Source organism: Dromaius novaehollandiae, chromosome 14, assembly GCF_036370855.1.
Source record: "Dromaius novaehollandiae isolate bDroNov1 chromosome 14, bDroNov1.hap1, whole genome shotgun sequence".
Lineage (NCBI taxonomy): Eukaryota > Metazoa > Chordata > Aves > Casuariiformes > Dromaiidae > Dromaius > Dromaius novaehollandiae.
This window is the reverse complement of record NC_088111.1, coordinates 16273500-16291005: the sequence shown is the minus strand read 5'-3', so window position 1 is coordinate 16291005 and position 17506 is coordinate 16273500. Positions and strand designations below refer to the sequence as shown.

Below are 17506 nucleotides of genomic sequence, written 5' to 3'. Positions count from 1 at the left end.
AATATCACTATATTCTCCCAGGTTATCTGTCCCTGCTTCCACTTTCTGTGCACTTCTTTCTTCTGTATGAGTTTTGCCAGGAGCTCCTTGTTCATCCATGCTGGTCTCCTGTCCCCTTTGCTCAACTTCCTGCTCGTTGGGATGCCCCGTTCTTGAGCTGGGAGGAGGTGACCCTTGCGTATCAACCAACTTTCAGCCCTCTTCCCCCTAGGGCCCTCTCCCATGGGTTTCTTCCAGGCAGGTCCCTGAAGAGGCCAACGTTTGCTCTCCTGAAGTCCATGGCTGTGATTCTGCTTTTTGCCCTGCTCTCAGGATCCTGAACTCCACCATCTCATGGTTACTGCAGCCAAGGCTGCCCCCAGCCTTTACGTCTCCAACCAGCCCTTGCTTGTTTGTTAGTACAAGGTCCAGCAGCAGCCCACCTCTTCTCCTTGGCTCCCCTGTCGCCTGTGTCAGGAAGTTATCATCACTGCTCTCCAGGAACCTCCTGGCTTGCTTGTGCCCTGCTGTCTTGTTCCTCCAACAGATACCGAGGTGGTTCAAGTCCACCCATGAGAACGAGTGCCTGTGAATGTGAGACTACTTCTAGCTGTCTGTAGAAAGCCTCATCTCCTTCTTTCTGATCGGGTGGCCTGCAGCAAACATGCATAACAGTGTCACCCTTCACCCAGTCCTTCAGAAGTCAGTGATTACTGGTCTTAGTGATTGCCCAGAGGCAGTATGGGTACTGAGATGAGAAACAAGGTTTTCAGCTAGATAAACTTCTTGTCTCATCTGGTATCGTCAAGCACCTGGAGCCTAAACATGCAGGATCAGCTCATAGGTGGTGGATTTAAGTAGAGGAGCTTTGTGTTTCAACAACAAGGAAAATGCCAGGGATGTTCATTCAAAGCTGAATTCCTGTGCACCCCAAATTTGTCATATGATACTTGATGCTCCATTCCTATTGGATTTTTTCCTTTGAATAGATGACAACTTGTCTAGAAAGTTAGAAATTGCAGATTATGATACTAAAAAGATAACCTTAGAAAAGTTGCATTTAAATAGCTGAGTCTTTCCTTTTGTTTCTTAGTTCAAGAAAAGGAGGAAGAAATGGATTTACTTATTTTCTCATGGAACTAAATCCATTTATAAATTAATTTCTTGTTACACTAACCTTCTGCATTGAGATTAATTTGGTACCTCAGTCTTCTAAATGCTGTAGCTCATTTTATGAATTCATCTTTCCTGCATGTCTACTGAAACAAGATTTGCCTGTTTGAATGTACAGTGAGATCCATCTTAAAATGAACACGGTAGATACTTATTTCAGTGTGTACTGAAATCTCTTTGCCTACTATAGTATACAGAGAGATAATCTGCACTCCAGTTTCAAAAAAATCATAGATTTGTTAAAATTAAGGCATAGAAAGGTATTCATAAAAATTAAATCAACATTTCTTGTTTAAAAAAGGTTAATGCTTCAATGCATGTTAACCTACACAAAAAATCATGAAATTCATGGTCACGGTTGAAGTTTGTTTTTTTTTTTTTTCCTACTGTGGATTGGATCTCTCGACCAGTAGCAAGCCCAACTATGTTTGAGATTGTCGTCCTTCTGTAAAAGGTGCCAGGGGGGCTTATTCTTAGTGAACCTGATCTTGGCACTTTAGCGTTGATATAGGCCTAAGCATCTCTTTTGGGGAAAAAACAGCCAAGAAAAGGTAGGAGGAACAATTTTCATCATCTGTATACTTACTTCTAAAGTACACATATGTTGGTACTGAGGTACTTAAATGAAAAGTAAAGACTTTGAATTTCAGTGGACTCATTCAGGAGAAGAACATATACTGGAGGTATTGGGGGCTGATTTTTTTGAGCAAGAGCGTGTCCATGCCAGTGACATTCTATGGCACTGCTTGTTTTTCTAGCAAGCTTCACTTTAGAGGTTGTCTTAACTTCTTTGTTTGTACAATGCGAATGAGTGTTGCTTAGCAGATTTTTAGGACTCTCATTTGACCAGTATCTTTCTGATTAATATATGAGGTTCCTAAAAAGATTTGGAAAGGAAATGGGCTCTGATGTCTTCATCAGAGGTATTGGTAGATTCATTCAGAGGAAACTAGTCTTTTATACCCTAGATTGGGCATAGAAGGAGAACAGATCTCTCAGTACATCTCAGTAGCTTTCTTCTTGCTAACAATACCAAAAAGTATGAATATTGGTTGATAACAAAATACATCAAAGACATGTGACATCCTTAACTAAACAAGCTTGCAGTGCATGGGCCTAGTTAAATTCTTTATTTCTCTCAGGTGTTGAAACAATAGCTGTAGTTATCAGAGCTTCTTTTCAGTCTGCTCATAAGAGCAGTCTTTTAGATATGGTCTTTGCTTATGCTTTTGTTATAATGTTCCTATTAGTGTAATGTCATAAAGGTACGTCAGGGAGCTGAAAAAAAGTTCATATGTAAATTTCTTCTGAAAATTACACACAAACTAAAAAATGGGAATTACATATTTTTTCCCACTTCACTTGGCATTTGAAACTCAATATGGATTCAGGTAGAACTACATTGCTCTTTGAATTAAGCGAGGCAACATTCAGCCTTAAAACTAGAGGGTCATGTAGAAGAGAAGTTTCAGATTTGACCTGTAGATCAAAATGATGTTTTATGTAGGAAAGTTAAGTATTTTGGTGCTGTTCAAACTCATTGCTTTATCCGATGTAACTTTGCATTGCCATCTTTGAAAACTAAATGATTAGAAGCCCCGTAAGTTCGGTTCTTAACCTCATGTTTTTATAAGCTTCAGTAGCAACTCACATAGATATGGCTACATGCTTCTAGATGATAGATTCATGTCTTAAAATGATACACATCTTTTCCTAAAATGCTGCATGTTTTTATTTTATTTGATGCAGTTGTGATGATGCATACAAAGGCTCTCTGCAGTGAAGAGACTTATGTGTCTTTGTATCTGTAGGTATTTAGAGTGTATTTAAGAAAAGGACAAGAAAGCCATAAAGGTGAGAGAGAGAATGAGAGAAGTGAGAAAGTCTCAAACAGTCCAGTCCCTAACACTTTATCAGTAAGCAGATACGTACTTGTTCTCTTAAACAAATATAAAGTTAATGAAAAAAATCAAGCTTTATTTGAAAAAAGTTTAGAGTTCTCAGTAACCCTGAGAATTGTATGTGAACATAAACAAAGCACTAGAATCAGAAGAAAGAAGAGACTGAGTTCCACTTATACAGCTGGACGGTGGGTGGATGTGTGGGGGAGACACACACACGAGTCACTCCAGCTCTGCATTAAAATTACAGCAGTATTTTTACAAGCAGTATTTTAATACAAAATTTGTCAGTTCAGTATACCAAGAATCTTGTACACCCTCTTCTTAAACACTGTTTTTTAGCTAAAGGCAAGAAGAGTAAGTTCCCCTGGGTTTTGAGAAACTTGATTTTAAATCCCTGATTTAAAGGAAAGGACATCCTTTTTACTCTGGACAAACAGCCGTGAGAAAAACAATGGGAAAAGATGGAGATGATCCAGTCTTCCTCTGGTCTGTGCTCGTAGCTTGTTAGACACAAGCTGTTGTTGGTCCAGAAATGTTAGTAAATAGAGATTAAGCTATTGCTTTGATTATTTGCTCTTTTCTTACCCATTTCACATTGCAACTGTTGAAACCATTAGAAGCCTGGAATTTGATTCTTAACTCAATGTGATGAGGCTAGTGCACGAGTCCTTCAGTTGCTGGGGATAAACTTGCTAAAGACTCGAATGTCACAAAGTAAAGTTTTGTCTTCTATTTCCTTTCTCCATCAATAAATATTAGTGTATGGTTACTATGTTCTCTGGGTTGGATAAAACTGAACTACTATGAAGTTCAAATGCATTTGTCTGCTGACAGCCTGTTTATTAGCAACAATAATAAAATATAATGGACAATGAAGAAGTATTTTCCTCTATAATTCAGGGCTTTTGTATTTTTAAGCAGTACCTTCAGGTCTCCAGAAAAATCGATGAAGTAGAATTCGTGTAGTTTTTCATATTACATATATATATATTATTCTGTTTTACATCTGGTTTCCTTTGTTTATGCTTGTGTCATTCAAAGGGATCAATTGAATTTTTAAAAAATTTTAAATCCTTAAAAAAATCTTTTATTATACAGAATTTTTATGAAATTGTCAAACCGTGCTATGAAGTAAAGTTGTAGCTGTATTTGCACTTGTTGGGGTGCCAAAGAGTTTTGTGTGTGAAATACACGACCAACCTGGTCAGCGCAATAGGTTTATTTTTTATTGAGAAGTTGAACAAGATTTTACAAGGTCATTTGCTTCCACCTACTGACCATTCTTGATATTACAGTCGGAAAGACTACGAGGCAAAGTTTTAATACTTTAAAAGAATCTCATCCTTCCTCTTGCCGATACAGGCCACGGCAGTAGTGTGCATATGGCTCTTATTTGCCCTCTGTATTTCATTATTTTCACATGAAACTGATGTTAGGGGTTTTTTGTTTCAAGTATCCTATGCTACGGTGATAGAGAACTATCCACATAACTTGTTAGTGCAAAGATGGAGTAACAGTAACTTGTCTTGGTCTTAAGTATCAAGACACTGCTATGGATACATCCTATTACCTTCCTGACTTAATAAATCGAATTTCTAGTGTCAAGATAATTATAAAAGCGTTATCTAGGATAAATACTATATGTTGGACAAGAAACAGAGGATTTATAAGAAGAGAAAAAAGATCATGGGTTTGCTGAAATAGACTTAAATAATTGCACATAGACAAAAAATAATATTTAATACAAACACTAGAAAGTAGTAATTTAACCATGTGGAAAAGAATAGTTTCAAAAAATACTATGATGAATACAGTTTGCGGCAGCTGAAACACTAACCCTTTATGACAAATACAGTATTCCAGAAATCTCAAATGATGAAACAAAAGTTATTTTAAAATATATAATTGAACGTATCTAGTGCAGGTTAAGTTTGTGTTGGATAAACTGCTTATCTTTTTGCACATGTCAATAGGAAGCATGCCAAAATAGCGTGCTTCCCGTGTAGACAAATGCAAACCTCAATGGTTGAACAAAGCCAGAAATATGAAGACTGGAGAGGAAGATTATGTTATTTTTCAAATAGCTATTTAACATTTAGTAGTAGCAAACCTGGACAGGATTCATTTTATGCTAGTGCAAGGAAATACCAATCATATGCAGACACCTTAGTAAGAAAAGGTACTACCTTTGAATCCACTCTTTCCTGGCAGAGTAATGGAGTGAACTCCTTCTCCCTTACACAACATAATTTCTTAATAAGCACATGAAGAAGTATCGTTTGCCTTGGAGATCTTGCATATAGAATTTGCTGCCAGTGTGTCAGGTTTAGAACCACATCTGAAACTTTGTGTATGTGCTGAGACTGTGGAGTTTGCTCCATGTCATGAGAAGGGCATTCACAGTTAAAAGCCCGTACAAAGAAGATTGCAGCACTGCAGCACTCACTCAGTTTTGTTAGATGTTTCTTTGACTGTTTAGAGTTCTCATATGGTATATTATCATGTGTCCTAGGTGTTTAAAATTCTTTTTTTGTGGTGACTGGAAATGAGGCCTTGTAGGTCATGGTGATGGGTTTTTGGTGTTGGTTTTGGTTTTCATTAAAGCTAGATTGTTAGTGTGATTACTTTCTTACATTTGTTTTCTTCTGGTTTCAATTTTTATAACTCTTTAAAATGTATTCTGTGAACAACAGTAAAGCAAGAAGTGGGAGTGATATTACTTCCTGCCACTTTTGGACTTTGTCAAGACTTTGGTAGATGGCTTATATGACCTACACTATGACTGGACTACTGGAATAAATAAGTGGAACTGATACTCTGCATATTCAGATTCATAGCACCATCTGAGGGTATTAATCAGAAATACATAAAATCAGAAAAAGTAAGAAAAAAACATGGCATTGCGCTCATCACATTTTGTAGCCCAAGTTTAAAATTGCATTAGCTGAAAATTCTTCTAACTCGACTTTTAATATACCTGTTCAGTTTCCCTGTCTGTTACTTCATTCCTCAGAGTGGATCACTGTTATATTTGGAGTGTACAAGGGAGGAATTTCTGGCTCTCTAATTGGATGCTAATGGATTTACTGCATCTATTTATTATTTTTCAGTCCTCAAGCCACTGACTGAACTCTACCTATAGGTAATAATATCTATTAGTTCTCCTAGTTTGTCAGCGGAAACTTAGCTCAAATTAGCTCCAAGTCTAATTTCTAATGAAGAGGTTGTCAGTATCACCCAAAATCTTGTTATGGGCAAAAAAGCAAACATAACTTACATGTAAAGCCAAGAATTATTAGTAGTAGTAGAACTGAAATCTTGACAGTCTAATCAAAGAGTTATCACTAGGTCAGTTCTCACATTGTAGAAAAAGAATGGAAGAAAAAAGAAAGAATATTATTACAGTAAAAGGTATCAGTAGTAATAATGCAGATAAAATTGTTATAGACACACTTCCTAGTATCTACCCATTTTTCTCTCCCGTTATGCTCACCTAATGGATCCTAAGGTCAGCAGTGCCAGTCTTCTTGAAGCAGAGGTGGAGGGCATTGCAGCAAGCTTCAGTGTCCACGTTCTTTGCTGGGAGGAGTGTGATGATGATGATGAGGTTTCCTAGTCCTGTTCTTTGTCGTGAGGAGTCTGATAATCTTGTTTGTTTTGTCTTCCTCCTTTTAGGATCTATCTGCCAGGGACTATTTTTATACATTTTTCTAAGATGCTTCACTGGTCTGCAACTCTGCATAACATCCAAGTTTAGTATAAGTGGTACATTTCACATATGTTCTTTCTGTTACCCCTGGAGATGGCCACGAGTGAGTTGTCTATAGCCCTCGGATCTCCAGTGTGCCCCTTTTCATAGCATTCCATGTCTGTACTCCTCTACACTGCATTCTGTATCCCCACTTTTGAGGCCTCTGCATTCATACCCAGCTTGTTATGTTAAGTAACTGCTTGCTACTACCGTTTATATAAAAATAATGGTTATAGCAAACAGAGAAAAACAAAAGTGCAATAAATTAAGCATAGCCACCTGGTCATTAGAAGGACTGCTGTTACAGCTAAGCAAGTTAAAACAAAGCTCCAAGCTGGCAGCCTTAGTGCTGTGGCCTGTAAAGTCTGTATAAAACCTGCACCCTGTTACTAGTAATGGTAATACTGTGTTTATTGAGCTACACATGCAAATGTACACTATCACAAATGACACCAGCTGATGTGCTCGAGAGATCACAGCTTGCTTTTCCTTCTTACACTAATGAACAAGGTAGCAAGGACAGTGTCTTCCTGTAAATTCCCCCAACTACAGAAATGTTTGGCATGCTTGCGCAAGTGACAGTTTTTGATAATAATTTCTTAGCATTTTTCTGCAGTGAATTTTGATTGAATGAATGATACTGCACCTGCAACTGAAAGAATAAAAATATAAAAGTAACATGTTCCAATCGGGGACAAAAATGTAAATGGGACAATAAACTAAAAAATGTGTTATAAGGTACACAGGCATGCACAAGTATTAATTATATTAGCATGAGCAATGGTTACTTGAGGACATTAATTTCTCTGTTTATATTTGCAATTCAAGAAGTAAAATTCAATACAGAATTATAAAGCCAAGCAGAGTAAGTGTATAGAGGTTTCTGTTGCATCCTAAAGCGAAAATGTCATGCAGAGTCATGGTGCTACCAGTGATTCCTTTCTAGAGCTTTTCTTTTACTTCTGTTAATGTTTGTGAAAGGCTAATATTAGGCTGAAGTGGTAAATGTGTTTCCCAAGTGCATAGCGTATTAACCTTGAAATTCTCTGAACCATATGAATCATCAAAATGAGGAAAATTGGGGAGGGGAATCTTTTCATGAGTGAAAAGGGTGTCACGTCTGATATATTCTCTACTATGCTCTTTCAGTAGATTTTTTTGTCAAGTTATCTAAATCACAAGTTGTCTCTAGCACTGAAAAAATGTGCCTCTTGATCTCGCTTTTGTACCTGGTAAACCGTAGTACCCAGCACAGCCATAAATTTGGTACCAGTTGGCCGCTAAAGGTACTAATTCTCAAAAATTTCAGTGGGAGCATTTTAAGTCTGCCTTTCAGAACTGTATGCCTGCAAAGACAAAGGTAAACATAGTTTCACCGTCTCAACTAATGCCATTCTAGTGTTCAACATGTGAGTCAGTGTCACAACACTTTCCTCAAATCTTAAAAGTTGTACTTGTTGTATATTGCTCCTGATATACTGCGTGAAACCTTGTTTTGTTTTCTTGTTGCTGCTGCACAACATAACAGACAAAAAAAGACGATTTCCTTTTATGTTGCCACATCTGCATTCAAAAATGGAGCTCCCAGTGTGATTCTAGTATTATAATTTAATAGTCTTGGTATCTGTTATGCAGTGACACCTGGAGAAAAAAAGATCGATGTTGGTTTAAACTGAAGTAGGTGAAGTGTTTTCCTACCTTAGCCGTAGGGTATGTCCCTTTTCGTTGTTTCCCATGAAACATACTATGAAGTGTTATATCATTCTATAATTTGTCTAAAATACTAATTCTTCAGGAGGAACAGATTTTGTTGTTTAACTTTTTTGTTGCGATGCGGTGTTTGTACGTGATGCCTCATGTACTGTTAAGACCTACAGGATTCTACACTTACTTTTCAATGACTCTTTTCACCTAATCTCAAATAATTCCTACAGTTGGGAGGTTTGCAATATGGATGCACATACCAAAATGACAATGCTTTGTCATTTTGCACTTACAAAAGGTAGCACAGATGTTGCCCAGAGGAGAACATTCTCTCTAATTTCTTCACTCCTTATTTTGCCATTAACAGAGAATTAATTTTGATAATATATATTTTTTAATGTTGGTTTCCATGTATGTTTTTCTTTGAAAGAGCTGTATCTCGGATGTAGATGGTATATACTCAAATATTTATATTTAAACATGTATTTGAATTAGCCAGTGACTTTGGCTGGTTTAAAGAACTGTAACACTAATTGTCTCAGCAAAATTGGTTTGTTTTGCTTGGGCAATTAAAGGTTCTGTTAATTATGAAATTAAAGGATATACATGCATGATCCTAACATGAAATATTCTTGATATTTAAGGATAACTGCTGTCTGAATTCACTTACAATGGGTAACAAGGTAGTTGACTACTTTTGTTTCAAAAAGACTCAGTCATAGACCATCTGGAGACATTGGATGCACAACAAGCAACTCCAGTAACCATTTGTTTCTGCAAAAGTGACATTTTTCCAATGAGTCCAACATTATGCAGAAACCGGAACAACTCCCTCCGGTGCTTTAAGTGTTGTGTTTAGTCGTATGACAAATCTAAAGAAAATCTGGTGTGGGCTTAGTAAATTAATTATGACAACAATAAATTGAATAATCTTGGAAAGATGGTGGATGTATTGCTTGTGCCAAAAGGTTTTCCTTGTTTTAGTAGTGTCCTTCTCAAAAGGAAGTAAAAGAAGTCCTTTGTTTCCACTTCTTTATTATGTTGCATCTGCCACAACTGTAGTTTGTGAATGTATAGTCCCCACTTCTACCAGAGCATATTCGCTATTACTGTTGTTTTTAAATGAAGAACCTATTGCAAATTACAGTTTATCATTCAGCTAATATACTGCAAGTTACTGGTTTAGAAGAGTCTCATTGTCTCCAATTTTTTATTGTTCGCCTACTGCCCTGATTTCTTTTAATGATACTAGAAATATATACTTTATGCGATATGTTTTCTTCAGTCTCAAATTCCTCTTTTTCTGCAGGAAAAAGGGTCTAGATGCAGACTAGGCAAGCCCAAATTCATGACTTGGTACCAACACAGAAACCTACACTTGCACATTCCTTGGGAAGGGTGGGCCATAGCTTCCTTAACACATTACACCTGAGTTAGTGGGTACTGCTGCCAAAATCAGACCTCTTGTCGTACTGTTTTCCACAACGCCTCATTCCTGCCTCCATTATGCACCTTCATTTGTGTTAACATAAGCATTTGTGCATATGCGTTGTGAACGGCTTGGGGAACTGCTCCAAGTTTAAAGTCATCGTTGGAAGTAAAAATGCCAGATAGTTGTAAGCTAGATCAGTTCTGTAATTCACTTCACAAGCTACATACAAACCCTGGTACCAGCACAGGAGGAGAAGGTTATGCAGAGTTGTGGCTGGATTTGGCAATCATTGTTTCAAAGCAAATATTTGCAAAACTCTGGCTTCAGGTGCCATAACGGAAGAAGAAAAAGTCTGTGTGTTGGGCACAGGTTGCCTAACACTGCTCCAGACACCCCAGAGAGGCTATTTTTGAACTGTTGTAATCTTGAAACATAGGTCAAAGATAACTGTCTCCATGCACTTGAGATTTGGAGTCCAGAATGTTTTCTCAGAGACGAGTACCTACAAATATGTACCAAGCAAATGGGAAATCTTTGCTTTTTTTCTTGGCAGTAGCACATGCTGCCTTTTGTTCAGTTACTTACTTGTTAAAATACTGAACCCAATGCACTGATAGAACCAAGTTTAACTGCAGCAAAAACGTGTTCAAATTTTTAACTCCTTCCAACCGAAAGATTTTGCTCTTAAGTAAGCTTATCAAAATACAGACACCTTTTTTTCCGGCTGCAATGTACATGCATGTCTGTTTTCTTAGGAGTTTGATTTTGTTGCTGTGTGTTAGAAGTACTCTGAATATGCCTACTAGATCAGGCCCAACTGACGTCTTGCATGGGGGAACATGTATTTTCTGGATCCCTTGTGGCCTGAAGCAAGACATTAGTACCAGGAGTATTCAGTTTTCTTATAGTACTTAGTCAAATTGAGGGTCACCAGTTAGTTTAGTGCTTCCAGGGTTATGAATGAGCTGAAAGAGACCCTTTTGGATAATCATTTTGGATTGAGGATTCCTAAATTTGTTTGAGTCCTTCTTTAGGTACAGCTTTAGTTATCCCTTATTAGAGTATATGCATTTGTGAGGAACTTACTCGTTGGTGAAGAAAGATGAAGTTCAGGAAGTCAGGCTTTTTAAGGGATTACACATTAAATAGTTGTTATAGTCCAGGTTGTTGTCTGATATTGTGCCTGAAGGAAGTTTGTCAAAAATGATTTGGGCAATATTTTAAAATTAAACTGCTTGAAATACCAGAAACAATAAAATAACAGTGGGCCTGAGTTTTTCTCTTCTCCTTGTCCAGAAGTCCAAATTCAGATTTCTACTCTTAAAGACAAATAGTTATTTCTTCACCCTAATCTGCCTTTACATAGTTTCAAAGTGATCAAATACTGCTCTCTCTTGCTGGCTTCAACTTCCAGTAATACTGAAACTACATATACGTAGATTTCATGGGTAATGGTACAATGCTTAATTTTAACTTTTAAGCATATTGTCTCTTTAACTACTGATTGTGACACTGAGAATCTCAGCTGGGCTGGCCTTAATTGCTCTCAGCTGGGCTGGCTTGTGCTTAATTTGCACCCTCTCCCTTACTGGTCATAGGCAACCATGTTACAGAAACTGAGCTGGGAGAAAGATGGTATTTATTTCATCCAGGTAAAGCTGTGTTTTTTAGTTCACTTTGAATAATGGATGTTTATGAATTTTGGTTTTTAAAAGACTGCTTTCAATGGGAAATGATAGTGGCAAAATAGCAATTTAAAATAGTCTAGAGATAGTGGAAAGGATAAGAATACTTTTAGGTCTTCAGCAAGGTATATTCATCATGCTTAGAGTTTGTAATAGCTATGGCTGGAGACTGATAGGAGTTACTTTATTCTCTGTTCAGTTAATTTAGGTCAGTCTGCGCAATACAGCCATCCTTGTCCTTGATAATATGAAAAGATAGGATTTATCTTTGATTAACTAATAAATATGTTAAAGACCATTGCATTATTTCCAAAAGGTGACTTAGGACATAGATAGCAGGTGAAAAGCACTAGTTAATGAAGCTTGCATTTATTCTACTGAGGCAGAAAACTTCTTAAAAGCTGGGGGGGAAGGGGGAGTTCTTCACTCATTTATAAAAAAAGATTAAATATAAATATACAAACAAGCTCAGGAAGTTAGCCTGTAGGCAGAGACAGTATTTCATTATCCACAAAATGGGAAGGGAGACATAGCGATATGTGTCTAGCTGCCGGTAACTCACACTTGAAAGGAAACATTTGAACGTTCGTTTTGCAAAACACGGTCTGATTCCCCACGGAAAAGTATTTTGAAAAGAGAGAGTATTTGAGGTACTGATTCATGAATGATATATATAACTACGTAGAGTAACGAAGACTTTTTTTTTGAAAACATGCTGCTTAAGAAGTGACAGAGAACTGGTTACTCCTACTGAGAACTTTTTTTTTTTTAAATGTATCTTGCTGTGAATGGAATTTTTTTTTTCAGGAAATCTTGATTCATCTTATTTGTTTTTTAAATCTTTTATGGCTTTATGGTTTAGGTAAGAAGCCTTTGACATTGAAATAATCAGTCCTTTATTTAAGATGAATGTCTGTGTGTGTGTGTATATATGTATATAAACACATACACATACATGTATAGGTAATAGATGCTTGGTTATGCTTACATGTTGCAGTGAGATTCAGACACAAATATCTTCATCATACCAGGTAATCCATAAGAATAAATACGGACTACCTAATAAATATTCTAGAGTAGGTAATAAAATAACCAAGTTAGTGCTTTTGTCAGCAGACAGAAGTTTCAGCACTTGTTTCTTCTTAAGCTGCTGGTGATTTTACCCTTTAAAAATTTAAAGTTAGCATTACAAACAAAAAAAGAGAAAGTGAGCAAGCAAGTATATTTTCTCAGGATGCAAATGGAAAAAACCAAATATATACTACACATTGGAGATTATATTTTTGCCTTATGAGCTACACTGAAATAGGTTTGTCTTATAATGTTTCAATCCTCTCTTTCATTTATGGAACAGCTGCTTCCAATAAAGTTTAATAAACCTTACCTAAAGCCCTAATACTGAGCCTTGTAACTTTGAATATACTGTATACAGAAAAACAACGATGCAATAAAATGTAATGTTTTGAGGAAACCTGTTTTTCAAACTTCAACACCCTTTCTAACCTGAGTTATTTCCACAACCCTGGTGAGTGTGTTTTGTGACATAGTCTTCTCTCTTTGTCTTTTCAGGATACTAAAGCAGAGTGCAGTTCCTGTGTAGAAACTGAGGACAGACAAGTAAGTGGCTTGTTTTAATGTAATTTAGTTTAGGCAACTCCGGTAAGCATTTTTTTTTTTTTTTTTAATTAAACCATATGATATTGGATTTTGGTGTATATATATGTTAAGTCAAGTTTTCTAAAAATAACTGTTCTAATGTAATTGTTTTGTAACTTCAATAGGGACATTCTGGCTTGCTTAACTTGAATACACTTTTGCTAGAAATTTACCTAACTGCTTCTTCAGAAGGGAATTATAGCCATCCATTTGTTAAACTATGAACAGTTTAAAAACAACTGTACTTCCTGTTCTTTTTAATTTCATTATTAAGAAAACTACTGCATAACGTCTTTTCCTAGTATTGCTGGCATACCATGTTAAATGTTGTTAAAATATCAAGATAAGCACCGCTTTTTTTGCTTTATAAGTGGCATCCTTGATACTGAATTATTTTCCTTCTAAATGGTTAATGTTTTAAAAAAAGAAAAAGTTTCTCTTACAATATTGTTTCCAATTATATTGTCTGTGAAGGAGAATAAAGATACATGTTTTCAGTTCTTTTCTTGACCTTAACTGCTGGCATTTAAAAGGTTTAGGTATTGCCATTCCCATTCTTTTGGGTATTTTTTATGCTGCACTACTACATATACGCTTGAATGTGCTTGGGGAAAAAAAAAAAACTTTTTTGGGGGGTAGGGATTCTTAAACTGAAGTACTATGAATTTCTGACCAAAAATACAGATGCAAAAACCCTTCTTCTAGCACTAATAGTATCATACTGTCAAGTTATGTTTTGACAGCAGGTCTTTATGCTTAATTTAGCATTAGTTTAACTGCCATACTATGGGATAATGATGCTCCATTATTCAACTTTCTAAAGGTTTATTTCTTCTGAACTTCTTTTGGCTGCTGCATCTTTCCATGAATTTTTTAACAGCCCTTCTTTTCCTTAAAAATGTGTCAAGTTATTTGCTATTAAATATGATGCTTAATTAAAAGGCATCATCCCAAAAGTACTCTGTTTTGTGATAGCTCAAGTTTTATAAAGTACTGTTGTATGAGTCAAATATAAAATTCTGTTGAAATTAATGCAGGAGCACAGCTTGGTTGCTCTACTGCAATATGTGATAGCAGTTCTTCAGAATTTCAGTCTTTTTCAACATTTTCAGTAATGAGGTGAAAAATTATCTTCAGCTAAACAAAAGCATATTAAGAATTTAATTGAGATACTAAAATACAGCTAGACTGTATGCTGTTTCTTAGATACCTAGGAACTGTTAATGCTATCAGTTGTGGAGGTCCACTGTACTAGAATAGGATGAATTTTTGCACTTAAAGAGAACGCTGAATATTTTACTCGTGTGTGTATCAGTATAATAGAACTAGGTTTTTGTAGCACAGTTACAAATTAAGCAAATATAACGATAGTTTATAGAAGTAAAAAATATCGGCTCTGTCAGAGAGCTCAAAAATACTGCAGTGATATGTTTAACGATACTTTCTGTGGCTAAAAAGACAACAAAACTTGTATCTATAGGAACAATATCTTTGCTGTGTTGTTTTGGGAAATGAAGCATATATGTTTATGTTCTTGTACATGAAATTTAAGGAATTCTACTTGTTATTCACGCTATTACTTTTTCAGTTCTTTCAGAGATTTCATTGTTGTGGTTAAATGTATTTTAATTAAGAAGCAGAGCAAGAATGTTTTCTTTTTTTTTGTAACTGATTTTATGCCTTCCATAAACCCCATTCTCCTATGCTAGTATCTTTTATTGTAGTTTTTTTGTAAAATTCACATATTTCTTCTGCTTTATATTTAAGCTGCACTTCCTAGGCTGCATTAAACTGGACCTGCTGCCAAATGAAGCAGTCCTCCTCTCTGTTCCTTCCTGTTTCTTGTGCAGTCCCTTCCATTTTGTTCTCATGCATTGTGGGGCTACATAGTGAGCTGGATAGAGGTTAACCCAGTTCATGGGTTTGGGGTCAAAGCTATCCAAGAAGCAAAGGCTTCACATAGAAGTATATTCAGTTGTAAAAAATCAGAAATAATTATTCTGATTTTAGAATATTTTTCACCAAAGAGATGAGCTGGTTATTTTCAAGCTTTTGTACTTTTCCTCTGAAAATTTTAAATTTGGAGCTAGAATGTATACTAAGTTCTGGATGGCTAAATCTATGTAGTGTATCTGTATATGTCAGGTAGTAACTGAGTCTGTAAAAAGTGTCAAGTGTGTGACATAATTTAAAATCGGTAAAATGAGTAAAGTTTCACTCATTACTGTGAAATTCAGGCCATTCTAAGGCCATTCACGTTCTAATCATTAGAGCATTAGCTTTTCTGAAACTATCTAGATGTTTAAATTTAAGTACATGCTGAATTATTTTAATACCTTCTGTTTTATAGTTTGCTAAAATACAATTTGGGACCTTCTTTATAAGCACCAAAATCTGACTTTTTTTTTTTTTTTTTTTTTTTTTTGCATGGGAAGTAGGTTCTAAAACTGCACAATCAAAAGGTCCTTTTTATTGCCTGAATAGTTATCAGGACCTTGATAAACTTTGGACTGCAGCCTCATTACTGTATGAGTTGTATTTGTTTTTTCTTCTTTCACTACAGCTCTCTTCTTATATGGTAAATGTACCAGTCTGTTGCCAGAAACTCTGTTTTTGCATTATTTGAAGACAAGCTGGTTTCTACCTCCTTCTAAATAACAGCAACTGTATACATGGTACTCTCTCCTGGGCTCAGCGATTGCTCTGATGCTGAGTGGTTCCCTAAGCAGTTATCCTCCTTCAGTGACTTGGGCCATCAAGGCCTGCCCCTGGAAAGGGGCAGCTACCCCCTCTCTCTACCACCTCCAGTGCAGAACACACAATCTGCCTTTGCTGAGACACCATAGGCCCTTGCGTCAGGCAAGTGAAGTGGAATGAAACAGCATGAAATGCCCAGATTCTCTTATGCATTAATGCTTAGGTGGCCTGTCCTCACTACTTAAATTGAGGCCTCTCCCTCAACTTAAATTTTGCTACTTGCATCCGCCAGCATGCTGGACAACTGTCTACTTTGCCTATATACAAAGCTTATAGCCTTGTTCTGAGATGTTGTGGTTTATCACTCAACTTAATCTGAAAAATGCACTTCATGTGGCAAATATATTTTAATCTGAATGCTACTCCCTATTTGATTTGTGATGGAGTTGTTTTTTGGATTTAGTTCAAAAAACCACACAAATGCGTTTCCTGTTTCTGAACTTCTGCTGTCTACACAGGTAAGCTTCCCCAGGATATTTCTGATCAGTCATGAACTTAAATTCCATTTGAGAGAAATGTCCAGATAGGTCAAGCCTCAACATAATGTTTGTGCAATTATGAAATTTGCAGAGGTAGGTCAGTGACCAATGCCTCTTTTCTTTTTATTTAATGTTTTTTCCCTGATTTAGTAACTCTCATTTGGAGTTCATTTTGGATAGGTGAACAACTAGCCATCTTAATCTGTTTAGCAAACTATTCTTAAATGTGTCCTAGATGAAAAGAAAACAATACCTTTCCTGTAATAGTTTGTCAGTCGGAACTGGGAATGATGCTTTGGTGATAGTATGTGTAAGAATAAATCCTAATATTATGAGTTTTCAAGTAATGGGCAGTGGGAGCAGGGAATGTATGAGTCCTTCTTTGCTTTTGTTGGCTCTTTGAACAGAGGTGAATATCATTGTTTATCAAGCGAGTGTCCTGAAGTTTAAACATGTGCTACTGCAAGTCTTATCTTCACAGAAATATACTTTTTATATAGATGTTGGTTTTTCTACGTTTGAAATTGAATGTTATAAATCAAAAATGTAGCAGGAATAGAAGTAGTTGACATACCTTAAGCAAAAGGGATGACTGTCCTATATTAAGGTTGAAGACCTGTAGATCTGGAGGTTACCAATATTATAGTGCCGAGTGTTGTAACTTTTGACTATAAATGCTGATACGTACATGTATATATGCATGCCTTCAGGGCCACAGGCTCTTCTGTGATCTTGCTTCACTAATCACTGAAGTAGTAGTAAAAGACATGAGGTTTGTTAGGTTTTGTGTTATGGTTTGGTTTTTGACTTGCTAAAAATACAATTCTCATCCAACAGCGATGATAACCTGTTTAGTGCTCTAGCTTTGAAGTGCAGAAACTACAGCTTGCACAGAGAATCATGTAGCAAACTCCTAAATGTGTCGTCTCACTTTTTTAATTTGTTGGAGGATTTTGAAAGAACGTAAATGTAATGAATATCTATTG

The 17506-nt window shown here is 36.3% G+C and overlaps 1 protein-coding gene across 14 annotated transcripts in view; it reads left to right on the top strand.

The window, feature by feature from the left end:
• Positions 1-17506, top strand: part of RBFOX1 (RNA binding fox-1 homolog 1) — a 1256643-nt gene that overhangs the window by 604037 nt on the left and 635100 nt on the right. For all 14 annotated transcript variants that reach the window (XM_064520441.1, XM_064520435.1, XM_064520437.1 and 11 more), the window contains one exon: positions 13198-13245. In XM_064520441.1, the coding sequence (XP_064376511.1) occupies positions 13198-13245 (48 nt within the window). The remainder of the gene's footprint in view (positions 1-13197; positions 13246-17506) is intronic.